At 36.9% G+C, this 13804-nt stretch overlaps 1 protein-coding gene across 1 annotated transcript in view; it reads left to right on the plus strand.

Annotated features, from left to right (window-relative positions):
• Nucleotides 1–13804, plus strand: part of CNTNAP2 (contactin associated protein 2) — a 1161641-nt gene that overhangs the window by 537985 nt on the left and 609852 nt on the right. The window contains exons 5-7 of the mRNA XM_074575643.1: nucleotides 4868–5071; nucleotides 8421–8605; nucleotides 11869–12012. Of these exons, the coding sequence (XP_074431744.1) occupies nucleotides 4868–5071; nucleotides 8421–8605; nucleotides 11869–12012 (533 nt within the window). The remainder of the gene's footprint in view (nucleotides 1–4867; nucleotides 5072–8420; nucleotides 8606–11868; nucleotides 12013–13804) is intronic.

The following is a 13804-nucleotide window of genomic DNA, read 5'->3' on the forward strand; positions in this document are numbered from 1 at the left end:
TTTTACCAAATCCTGCATGTGGCCGAAAGTACAGGACAAAAATAGATAGGAAGACCTATGACTGGTGACTTATGTTCCTTTGAGATTTGGGAATGGGGTCACACGTGTCATCCACTTCCCTGTCTATATTTTTAAGGCTTTCTGACTTTATTATTTTTAGAGGAAAATTGAATGTGGTGATGCCATTAACTATTGAAATGGTATTAATGTTACATCTCAGATATATACTGGGATAAGGCCTAACACATCTTCCTAGCCAGCTGAAAGTGGTGTTATATTTTTAACATGTCAACGGTGTTATCCAGTCCATCCATATAGGAGGAAACACAATAGGGGAGAAATCAAATTGAAAGTCATCAGGGCTGTATTTCCAGTTTAAATGTAATTTAAAAAACCCAATATATTGTCAGGTGTTTTCCCTCTTATTTCTGCGTTTTCTCCTCTTTCTCCCTCTTTCCCCCTTTCTCACTTTTTTTTGCACTTGTAACTTTTTAAAAAAAAAAAACTCCCCCATTGCAGCAGTAGCCTCTGAGAACAATCAGACTTCACTGAATGCAGGTGAACATACTGTATGTGACAGCTTAGGTCTCTTTCCTACTAATGCTGGTAGCTGAGTGGCTAAGGATGAGAAAAATTATATATTTACACTGCAATTACAGGAATTATATGGTTTACTGTCTAAGTACCTTTCTGCATCATGTTAATTATCATGATATTAAATAGCTGAGTGTCATCATAGAAGGAACACAAGTCATTACCACAGTGCTACATATGATAACTCTTAGAGATAATTGCTATGTAACCTTTAGGTGATTGAATTATCATGCAGACCCATGTGCATGCTGCCAGCACAGCTATGCATTAAAAAAAAGCTACTTAATCAAATATTATCGTTGTTTCTTTCTTTAATTGAATCATTTTCAAAACATAGCAATTCAGGGACAGGTTTTGGAAAACTGTGCTACTTTTACTCATCTTTGTTAAAGGTAGTGATATGAATTTGCTTCAGTGAATGATGTGAAGAACACATACGCATAACTGCAACAATGGCATAGGTACAAAAGGGATACTTGACTTTTCATGGGCAACATGTTGAGAATCCACAAGCCCACAGAAGTCAAGTCGTTGTGACGACAAGCTCTGGATCAGATACCTGACTGTTAAGGTAACTTTTGCAGGTTTTACAAAGTGGCACCAGCTGGCCTTAGGGGGAAAACGATATACCACATATAGGGGTTTCTATAACTGTTAGAAAGTGAATTCAGCAAATGCTAATGGAAGAGAATCTCTGACACTGTATATGGAATTATATTTTTTATTATGTATATTCATTATGAAGGTTGCTTAAGCTGTAACGTCCATCGATTTTCTTTCATTTGTAGCATTTGTTCAAGGCAGTTGTGTGTAGATTCAAAAGAGTATAATCTGTATAGCAAATTTGCTTTGTGATAATGGAGTGACTTTCACATGGATATTTTTTCTATAAACAGATTTCATGCTTTTCTAAAAGTTCTTTTCTAATAGTACATGCAAAAATCTCAAGAAGGTATTTCTGGGATCTCTTGACAGCTTGTAAGGCAAACAAAAACAAAGCTGTTACAATATTTTTCTAACCATTTTCTTAATTTCTCCAAAACAAATTCCGGAAGTAATGCATTTACTTGAGTCATGAACGTATGCAAGATAACACCACCTCTGAAATCACATGCTATTGCTTCTGAACACAGACTCAGAACATGAACCAGGATGGCCTCATTTCTGAGCAACACCTGCATCTCCGCCTGAGAAAATGTGTCCTTCTTGCATGCTGGTAACTTATTAATGAATTTCTTGCACCGCAAATACAACATGCCATTCTGATATTTAATTTTGAGCTGATTCACATTCCTGGAATTTGTCACTCAGAAGAACCAGATCAGGCTGAGAGTTTTAGTTGCACTTAGAGCTTGATAAGTATTTATTGTCGGAATGTGTATTGTAAAGTGTGTTTTATAAAGGTGATATTTCTAATATATATTGCTGCATTCTGATATACATAAGATATGTATTATATATTAATAAATACAGGATATTGAAGTCAATTGTAATGCTCATGGTTTATGTACTGAATAAAATTTCTTCATCATTTAGTTGGTATAAACAATAAGAGGGTTAAAATTTCTCATTTCATCAAAAGTCTTTGCAGGTTTAGGAAGATTTGGGGGTAGGTTCAAGTTATATGGTTGTAATCTGTTTCATTGCAGAGTTCAACTGCTAACAACAAATCTGACACCTTTGGGTCCAAGTGTCTTAGTTCATTGTCTAATCAGAAGCAGAGGTGAACAGCAGCTGCAAGGTTATTGTGCAAATAACATCTCTGTCTACCTTCTCTCTTTTCTTTCTAATGGCAAGAAGAGTATGGAACTGGAGCTTCCAGTTATGCGATGCAACTAATGGCAGGAATAGAAGGTATACATGGCACAGGTTATTTCTAGCCTGGTAATTAAGGGTAAGAGAATGCTATGGAAGACTCAGCATATGGTTCGATATAATTTGAAGAAGTGGCTGGAATTTAGAAATTTTAAATTCTTCCCTTTGACCTCCTTTCCATAGACACGGTAATGGGTCAATGTGATACATGAAGAAGTCTATGCATTAAAAAATACATATATAAATCTTGGCCATTGGAAAGAGCTGCAGAGGACAAATGGTTATATCAACCGGAAACAGATATCACATACTTCATCAGCATGCAGGGAATCATTGTGTCAGCACAACAAATGACCTGGAATTAGTAGAGAACTATTCATTATACTAATGATTTGTGGGGAAAATCCTGAATGATGGAAGCATAATGTGTTGGTCTTTATTTTTGAAAACTTGCTGTGCTGAATGATGTAAGGATGTATGAACAGGCATTTAATCAACATGATTGCAAGCCTCAGTCTCAATTGGGTGTGTTTTAGTTAATTAATACAAGATGGGTTGTGGATTTTTTGACCGAACAAAGAAATAGAAATCATTTATGAGATCTTGGTTGTGGTTTTACACACTTTTCTCAAGAAAATAAATGCTAAACATCATGAAGTTTGATTGAATGCTTCTCTTTGACACTCAAATAGCTCTTATGTCACTGTGAAAAGTATTTCTGGAAATTACAGAATGTGAAAAAGCTATATGGCATAAAAGGCATATGTATAAGCTAGATATGTATATAAGCTTATGTATAGCAGATGCTGTACATAAGCAGTTCTTTGACAGCAATTCACAACACGACAGTAGTAAAAATTGGCTCAGTAGACCATTTTGGTGATTCCTAAATTCTCAAGACAGGGATGGAGGCGCGCGTTTGTTTAGGCTCTTCTCTGAATTAGGGTGTAAAATATATTTCAGACATCAGTTGAAAGTAAGCATTTTTAAATGTGTGTTTGATGTATGTTGCAAGAACAAAGGCAACAGGTTTTAGCATGATCAGCTAATGTAGGCCATATAAATTCTAATTTAAGTATAAGCAGTTATTTAGGCTTAATGTTTGAAGTGTTTTAATGGAGATTTAAAAGATTCTAATGTGTTATTTACACAACAGGAGTAGGTTTGCTTCTGTGTTTTTGAGGGGGTCCAAAAGATTTAAATTACTTCCCACTTTAATAGCAAAAAAAAGTTAGAAATTTGAAAAAGTTGCAAGCAGTCACCAAAAAGCAGTGCACAGAAGCTGTCAACAGTCAGATGTGGTTGAAGAATATATGATAAAATGCCATCCTTCGTTTCATTCCGAGTGTGAAATGGCGATATGGCTACGGTATGTCAATAAGAAATATGAATGTTTGTGAAGAATGTGGGTGGGAAATACTTTTTTCTTTAAAAAAATGAACTTTTTTTTATTAATTCCTTTTTAAGAATTTTACTTAGTGACTATTTAAATTGTCAGTTGTGAATACTGAGGATGAAATGCTCGTGCTATAGTAGCTAAGGCACTGGTGATTGATCGTAGGTTAAGCAGTTTACAAAGAAGATTTCTTAAACAAATCTATATACATTTTTGGAGATCAGTATCTGATTACAATCTTCTATCGAGCTCTGCTTAAAAGACAAGATTCAATGCTCAGCAGAATTATGTCTGTTGAATGGAATCAAGTTCTACGGCTATTTTTACTGCGGATCTAGCCTCCAGAAAATTGGAGACAATTATGGCTCATTCTTCAGAGTAGAGATTAAATCATGAAAATAAGACAACATGAAATTTTGGTGTGTCATTATGCACCATTTATATGAACATTGGCTTGACTTTAAATGACAATGATTGCATCCCTCTATTTTCTTCCCGTATTTTGAATAAAACCAAACCTGGAACAAAAATTAGCCCAAATGACCGGGCTTTTTTTTTTTTTCTCTTCAAAATTACTTGTGGTCACAAGTTACCCAAGATTTTCATATAAAACTGAACTAGACAAAGCTTATGCCTATGGTTTACATATTACTAGGCAATTTATTTGGGCTCATGTTTTGCTGTTTACAGTTTTCACAGATACCTACACTGGATTTCAAAGAGGTATCGGATGAATTATTAATGACCACTCAGAAGTTTTTCAACTGTAATTAGGAAAGTGTGGCAGCAAGTATGTTTGAGAGAAACCAAAAGTTGTTGAGTATGGTTGTAGTATTTGTCCCCCCAAATATGCTTTTTTGATATCCTATGGATTAAATTTATGTCCTGCCTGGTTCCTACTTTTTATATTGTTAAATTATGCTCAAGAGAAAATGTATTTACAATGCGTATCACAGGTGCACGTTTTTTATTCTGTTCAGGTACAATCTACTTATGGCATGCCTCTTTTTCCAGTGGCCACAGTGATCACTCATCAACAATGTTATTTGCTTTTTCCTTTAGGGGCTGATGTTATCAATTTTGATGGCCATGTAGTGTTACCGTACAGATTCAGGAACAAGAAAATGAAAACACTGAAAGATGTCATCTCTCTGAAATTTAAGACCTCTGAAAGCGAAGGTGTAATCTTCCACGGAGAAGGACAGCAAGGAGACTATATCACCTTGGAACTGAAGAAAGCCAAACTTGTTCTAAATTTAAATTTAGGTATGCTTTGATTGTTTAGTTTTGTGTACTTTTTAACTCTCCCACAAAAATTTTAGGTCAAATATTACATCCTTTTTTCACCAGTAATATGGTAAACCACATCATTTAATCAGATAATTTGGTGACATTTACTTTCTATATGTTGGGGTTTTTTTTTCTGTTCCATTCCTTCCTTTTTACTCTGTGTGAGATACCATAAAAATGAGATCATACAGGAAAACAGGAACGGCAATATACTGTCATTAGAAACTTGCCACAAACAAAAAAAGCCTTGCTAGAATTCTGTTTGGCCTCAGCTGTGGCTTTGTGTGAGAGAAGGGCACTGTCATCAGTGCGAGAGCAATACAGGTCACCCTTAGGAACCTTGCAGCAACAAAGGTAGCAATTTGGGAAGCTACAGGCCACATGAAGCTGAGGTTCAGCAGCCTTCCTACAACCTGAGAAGTAGGACTAGGAAAGGAAAGAAGACGTATTGGTTTATCAGGCAACCTTATGATGGAATCCTGTATATGTTACCCTAGTTCCAGCCTCCTTTTTCCCTCCCAGTGAAAGACTACAGGCTCATGAGTGTCTGGATTTATAAAGTACACTTATTATGAAACCCCCCCGCATTTATGTGGTTTCAGGTATTATTTTTTTCCCTTCAAACAAACGAGTTTCAGAAAAAGATTTCATGTAACTTTCCTTACTTCTCTTACAGACATGTGAAGACTAAATTATTCTGTTCATTATTTACACTGAATAGTAATTATTTCACCTAGCATTTTCTGCTGCTCTTTTTCTAAAGATCAACGTGAGCAGATGAGGAGGAGGAAAGCACATCTTCCTATACCAGTTATCTATTTTTAACAATTTTAATTGCAATACTAACCCATTCATTTCCAGTTTCTTCATATTCTTCAGTTCAGTCTGTCTTCATAAGCTATTATAACTTCCATATATGTGCTTGGTGGGGGTGTTTTTAAATCACTAGGCTGATAAATGGGAATAGGTCCTGTGACGCAGACTCACTTTAGAAAAAGAAGTAATGATTTAAGGTGTTATTCTTCCCCTGCCTGAGAGTATTGCATCATAGAATCATAGAATCATTTAGGTTGGAAAAGACCCTTGGGATCATCGAGTCCAACCATCATCTCCACTCTACAAAGTTCTCCCTTACACCATATCCCTTAACACCACATCTAAACGACTCTTAAACACATTCAGGGATGGTGACTCCACCACCTCCCTGGGCAGCCTATTCCAGTGTCTGACCACCCTTTCTGTGAAGAATTTTTTCGTAATGTCAGAGTCAGTGGAAAAGGACGTTCATTTTTCCTGGTAAAATCCAGGGACTTAGTTTCAAACATCATGGGAGAGGGAGGATGGGGGGGCGGGGGTGGATTTAGGTTTTGCTTTGCACTGGAATTAAGTTTGCATTGAAGAAACTGAGGCTCATGGACTTGCATGGAAATTTTTATTTTTTTTTAACCAACAGCTGTTGAAGGATCAGTGGCCTTCAGCAAAACGGCAGTATGGTCATTTGTAGGGGAGTAATGTCTTAAGCCATGAAGTGTGATTTGCCAGAATGTGTTATCAATATGCACAAACCTTAATGTCTGAGTTGCAGGCATGCTTTATGGTAAGAAATTCTCAGCTCTAGAAATGCTTCAGGTCCTCATGTATGCAGAACATGGAAGATTTCACTGAGTTATTGGTCATTGCAGCAATTTTTTAAACTAACTGCTGAATTAGTCATTTGCTGCTTCAGTTGAGATCCATGCTATCAACCTTTGCTGGCTTTGCTATGTCAGTCAGATTGCAATAAGATGTGATCTCTGACTAGCATAGCTGCATTGGCGAAAGCCCCGGGAAAACACAGCAGAGAATCAAAAAACTGTACTCTTGCTAGTAGTTTGACTTCCAGAGTAGGAAAGTTGCTGCAGGAGGAAAGACTGAAACAAGCTATGTTAGTAGAAGACCTGGAAGGTCCTGGACAGGCTTGAGAGGTGGGCCCATGCAAACTTCATGAAGTTCAGCCAGGCCAAGTGCAAGGTCCTGCATCTGGGTCATGGCAATCGCAGGCACAAATACAAGTTGGGCAGAGGATGGCTTGAGAGCAGTCCCGAGGAGAAGAACGTGGGGGTGTTGATGGACAAGAAACTCAACATGAGCCGGCAGTGTGTGCTTGCAGCCCAGAAAGCCAGCTGCATCCTGGGCTGTGTCAAAAGAAGTATGGCCAGCAGGTCCAGGGATGCAACTCTACCCCTCTACTCTGCTCTGGTGAGACCCCACCTGGAGTACTGCGTGCAGCTCTGGAGCCCTCAGCACAAGAAGGACAGGGGCCTGTTGGAACGGGTCCAGCAGAGGGCTACGAAGATGATCAGAGGGTTGGAGCACCTCTGTTATAAGGACAGGCTGGGAGAGTTGGGGTTGTTCAGCCTGGAGAAGAGAAGGCTCCAGGGAGACCTTAGAGCGGCCTTCCAGTACCTAAAGGGGGCCTACGGGAAAGATGGGGAGGGACTCTTTATCAGGGAGCGTAGAGATAGGATGAGGGGTAACGGTTTCAAGCTGAAGGAGGGTAGATTTAGATTAGATATTAGGAAGAAATTCTTTACTGTGAGGGTGGTGAGACACCGGAACAGGTTGCCCAGGGAAGTTGTGGATGCCCCATCCCTGGAAGTGTTCAAGGCCAGGCTGGATGGGGCTTTGAGCAGCCTGATCTAGCGGGAGGTGTCCCTGCCCATGGCAGGGGGGTTGGAACTAGATGATCTTTAAGGTCCCTTCCAACCCAAACCTTTCTATGATTTTATGATTCTAAGACATTTTTTGCCACTTCTAGTTCAGTGTGCATTGAGCCTTTTCCTATATGCCAGCTGGTATAGCTATACTGGCAGAGCCTACAAAGTGTAGATCTCGAACTGAAAAGGCTTTTTGTTACCAAAGTCTGTTATCAGGCACAATGTCTTCCGTAACAGTCATAAATCAGTACAGTTCCAGGGAAGGTCAGGACCTGGCCCAAAGGTGACAGCTTTTCATTTCTGTAATGTAGAGATGAAAACACAGAAAACCCCTAGTTGAAAACAACTTTACAACTGAAAGTTGATATTGTTTTTCTGGTTGACCTCCAAATAACTACTATTACAAATAACTGTTTATACAGTTCACTGTACTTGCTGTATTTGCTCTAGCTATTTGTATTTATGGAAGCAACTCTCCACTGGGCAGATCTTAGCTTCATAGCAGACTGATTTCTTCCAGCTTATTGTGTGTCTGGCGTGATTCAGGTGAAATACTGACAGAGCAAGAGGAAAATGTTTGCCTAACTGGTACGAGGTGAGAATTGCTGTTGTTTCTCTTCCCGTCTTAGGCAGCAACCAGCTGGGCTCTATTTATGGCCACACATCTGTGATGACAGGCAGCCTCTTGGACGATCACCACTGGCACTCCATCATCATAGAGCGCCACGGGAGAAACATCAATCTCACCCTAGACAGACACATGCAGCACTTCAGAACCAATGGAGAATTTGATTACCTGGACCTGGATTATGAGGTAGACAGTGAAACTTGTTTATTTTCATTCAAATTGGCTTTATAAAGATAAGTCAAATAAGAAGAGAAAAGAAAACTAATATATTTACAATATATAAGTATTTACAAATATATATTACAAATAATATAAGTACATTTGTTTTAATTATTTTTTCCCTTTCACTTCCTGAAAGTTTATTTCCAACACTGTTCTCTCTTAAGTGTAAATGAAGTTTCTCTTCATTAGTCTACAAGATCCCATCTGGTGTAAGAGCTATCTCAACCTTTTGTTTTAAAATGGGAAATCTATGTTTTTCAGCAAGCTTAGCATACACTACTTTTAAAATCTCTAAAAACAGCTGCCGTAAGCAGGAAGTAGATAAAAAAAAAAAATCATACAATCTGCTATTCCATTCAGGTGGTAATTTTGCACTTGAATCAGAATGCCTCATTCTGTAGCAACAATTAGTATTTATTTTTAGCAAGGCATGCGGATTAGAGCCATTTACTAGTACGGATCTTGATCTTTCTTGTCTTAGGTAGGTAGGTACTTCCTTGTATTTTCAAAAACATGCCATCAATAACTTCCTTTTTATAAAGAGGCAATAAAGAGTTAAGAAAGTTCTAAAAAACCTTTTGTTTAATCAGCCGGGTTAATGCACACAGCGTTGGTAGTAATTAAACATGGATCTGTTGTTTAATTACACGCTGGCTTCTGCTATTATGAACTTGTTCAGTTCCTCTAAATTGTTATATGAACTTCAGCATGTTGGTTATTACAAACTTTGTATAATGATTTTCTTGGACTCTTTACTGTTTCTAACGAGAATTAATGTGGTTGGCTGAGCCAAATACATATATTTCCATCATTGCAAGTTTTTAAGCAGTGAGAGGGAATCAAAATGATGCAATGCAGAAAAGTTTGAATTAACTTGTGTATTGATATTTTTACAATCTTTTGATCAAGAATATGATATGAATGTTTGAAAAAAAATACTTATGATTGTAAATGTTACTGAATGAAATATTTACTTACGTTCAAAAAATCTTTATGAATGCCTTCTTTGGTAGCAGTTATAATGAGAAAATAATGAGCAAATTTGCCTGCACCTCTATTACTCATCAAGCACTGAAGATCCGAATTGAGCTACTGAAAACTCACATAAATAGATTTTACTAAAGATTTTCAAGTGAGTGAACTACAGGAAAAGTTAGTCTGAATGCCATAAGCCAGGGCTGGGCAATTCACACACGAATTTATATCAACAACTATATATGTGCCATGTTTACATAATAGATATATTGCATACAATGAATTTACCTCTAGTAAGACTAGAATCCAGGAGATTCACCTTCCTCTCTTCTCTGACATTAGAGACCTCACTGGCAGTATCTCACAGATACATTCCAGTCTCCATGTACATGGATTCCCTTGTGTTTAATGGAACCTATTTGAGTGTGCATAGATACGTGTTTCTGTGTTTCATATAAATGGAAGAGCCTTAACCTCTTCTCCTTCCTTTCCTCTCAGTTATCTCATTGGTTTTGGAGTTAGTCATCACAGACTAATGCCCTTATGATAAATTAATCAGAGTGAATAAACCTGAAAAAATTAAAACTATTTTTCAGAGAAAAAAATAGTTTCTAGGTTAATCCTTCAGAAAAGTTAAGTAAGCACAAAAGAAGAATAAACATCTTCTGATTGCATTTTCAAGGTAAAAAAAATAATAATCCTGTGAATCCCTCTTAACTCATTGTCATGGTATGTGCTTTTTTGCTATTTTTCTCCTTTCCTTTCCATTTTCTCTTGTCCAAATACATGACTGTAACATGCAAAAGAATGTTTAACAGCCATTAAAATATTACGGTCACATTCTTCAGTTCATGTAAAATGCTGTATCTTCTCTAAAGTCAAGTCATGTCAATTTGAAATACCAGAGGATGTGTCCTGCAAAATGCTTTTACGTAGCTGGTATGTGTTATTTGTAAAGATTTTGGGTTTCAGCTGTGTAGCTTTACATGCCAAGTCAAAGCCTCCTCTTTGGGATAGAAAGTTATATCTTACATGCTTTTAAAATGGAAAATGTGTCCCTAGAGCGGTGTTTTCCTGCTCTCAGTAATAACAAATGGAATTAACAATGAATATATATCATATTATAAATGATATTTAAAAGCTTGGCTCTGCCAAATCTCAGCAGCAGACTACAAGCAGACATTTTTGTGAGCACTGGTTGGCCAGGGAAGCTAGGTGTCATTACTATTTATGCCATCATCTATTGGATATAAATACTTAACGTAGATTACAGTGACTAATCTCATGAGTCCCTTATTCTTCACATTTAGGCTGCAAAAGTTTAATGAAAACGTGTAGCATTTATTCACTTCTAAACATTTCAGAAAATACCCTGATGGGGTAGAGACCTGTATAGTCTCTATGGAGTGACAGGAAGAGACTACATAAGAGATGAACCCTTTTAGTTTGTAAAATAATTGGTTTTCTTCATTTTTTAGAACTAGAGATTCTGGATTAACCCAGTGTTTTAGGGTAATGAAATTCAGCACTAAGAGAAAAGCAATTCCTGTTTGACCGTGATGGCTGGGTCTTTGTAGTGGTTGTCTTCATCTTCCCCATGGAGCTGATTTGGCCTGCTAAGTCATGTGGTAACTCCTCATTGGCTATAACTGTATGATAAAAGCATGTTCTCAATAGTGGAAGGTGCTTCTATCTAACAGGGGATAGCATCTTTAACTATGTGATACTGTAAAATTCTTCTGGATAAAGCAGATATATAAGCATTAAAGGAAACGAATGCATCGTATTGAAGCCCACAGCTGCTGTCTTCTAGTCTGAGCTCTGGCACACGGTTAGAGCTGAGTGAATGATTCAAATCAGATAATTTGGCTAATTTCATATCTACTCTTGTTTAGAAAAATACTGCAGTGGACATTTATTCCAAGTTCTTTGTTTGAAATACGTGTTGTTCAGTAGTGATCAGAAGAGCAGTCCATATATGAACAACTGTGATGTGTCTCTGCTTATTATTTGGACAGTTGTAATAATACTTGGGATTTACTACCATAAATATTTGCAATCACAGATTCATTACAGATTTTTTTTCTGCTTTTGCAGTGCTTATTTGATACTTCCTTTTTCTGTAAGCAGTGTTCCCAGCTCTCTTATACACCATGTCTGTGTGTTCAAAGAAAGCAAATACATCTATAGCAAATTTGTTTAAAAGTCTTTGCTTTCCAGTAACTATCTACCATTTTCTGTTTCATTCAAAGATCACCTTTGGAGGCATGCCTTTTTCTGGGAAGCCAAGTTCTAACAGTAGGAAAAATTTCAAAGGCTGCATGGAGAGCATCAACTACAATGGCAATAATATCACTGACCTTGCCAAGAGGAAGAAATTGGAACCTTCTAATGTGGTAAGAGCATAATTTAATGGCCATCTAAACTTCTGCTTCTCCTGCTAAAGGAGACTAGATGGTCTGTGAGTATGTGTAGCTGATATCCTTGTCATATACTGTAATGATACAGAACACAAAGCAAATTCTGTCATATACCCAAAGATCTTATTGTATGTACATTTGTGAGGTTTTTTATTATTATATCTAAGCATTTTGCTTCTGGGGTCCCATTTCATCTTTCCAAAATTAACCTTCAGTATGAGATAACTACTTTTTAAAAGAAAATCAGCTGAACCAATAAGTACTTCTTTGCTTTCTTCCCAAATTATAGTAGTCCAAAACTAGCGCAGACAAGATTTATTATTAAATCAATTGCAGCTTTCTCATGGCTTTAAATCCTGCTATCTTCCATCCCTGCAGAGCTAGTTGGATTGCTGGAGTGCAAAAGTCATTGAAGGGAATGCTCCTACAGGCCTTTCTGGTAGCTCTGAAAAGCCTCAAGATGTTAGACTTGAAAATCATTATTTAGCTTATTAACATTACAGAGCTTATTAATATTTTATTCTATTTTTTTCTCTTGCTTAAGCATTCATAGTTCCTTTCATGTTCAAACTTGCGGCTTTATGGGCAGGGTTATTAAGAAAGAATGAACTTTAATTGCTGTATTTTTAAGGCTTTAAACGTTCCTAAAATTGCTTGCTGGCGTACAAAGGCAATGTGGGTAAGAAATACATGTATTATTGCCATGAGTTTGAGATCGTCTGAATAAGCTGTTCAAGGCTTTCTTCTGTACAAGTTTACAGCCTTCACAAAGTCCTGCTAACAATATAGTTCCACTATTGCTTTTCTCTTTATGTAATAAAGAGTAAAGATTTACATATGCAGTGATGATGAAGTGAAAAGGGTCGATTACCATTTAATTACTCCTTGGATAGTAATACTGAAGTTCCATATAGTGGTATGAACAATATGGCTAAATGGTCAAGGTAATACAAAGGATAATTTTGAATATGTGATGTTTGCCTGCACAAACTCAGTAGTACAGCCTGATATTTAAAACCTTTTCTATACATTAATTTCTCCAGTATTTTCAAAGGCAAAGAGCATTATATATATGCCATGGAGGAAGACTGCACTTTTGGAATTTTTTCGACACAGTCGCATGCACTCGTGAATCTTTGACTTTTTTTTTTTTCCAAGAATTGCCTGTGATTTCCTGCCTGAAGTGCATTTAAAGCTTGTAATGTAACCATGATTTTCAAAGATTGATGCCTGATTTAGAAAAAGATCTTTGCACAGGAGCAGTCTTTCCATTTTGCACAATCAAGTCCGCTGCAAATTAGTAGGACATATTCTTAAAACCACTTTCTGAACAGAAGTGTTACTTAGGAGATTTCTGTAGTGCAAATCCTGCCCTTTCAAAAGTGTGGCATAGCTAGCAGGCCTGTAAAGTCTCTAAAATAATCTCTCTGGTTTTTATTTGCTTCTTTCTTTCTTTCTTTCTTTCTTAGTTTTTAAAATTCTGTTACCTGTAACATGAAAGTAAAATCCACATAAGAAGCTTTGTCAGTGTTAGTGCTACATCAAGAGGCTATGGCATGCTAGTTTAATTTGATGGTTCTGTTGATTTCCAATTCTGAGAATGTTTATAAAAATAAAAGTGACCTTTGTTTTCAGCAGAATTACTTAAATTGCCTCAGTTCTTCAAAAGCAAAATCAATTTTACTCTAACTAAATCAACATGGATTTTTGTTTCTTACAAAAGCTTTTTTCCTCCTAGTTTCCTTTTTTTCCTCCTAGCCTGATTTAG

The sequence above is a fragment of the Larus michahellis genome, chromosome 2 (assembly GCF_964199755.1).
Source record: "Larus michahellis chromosome 2, bLarMic1.1, whole genome shotgun sequence".
In the NCBI taxonomy this organism is placed as follows: Eukaryota; Metazoa; Chordata; class Aves; order Charadriiformes; family Laridae; genus Larus; species Larus michahellis.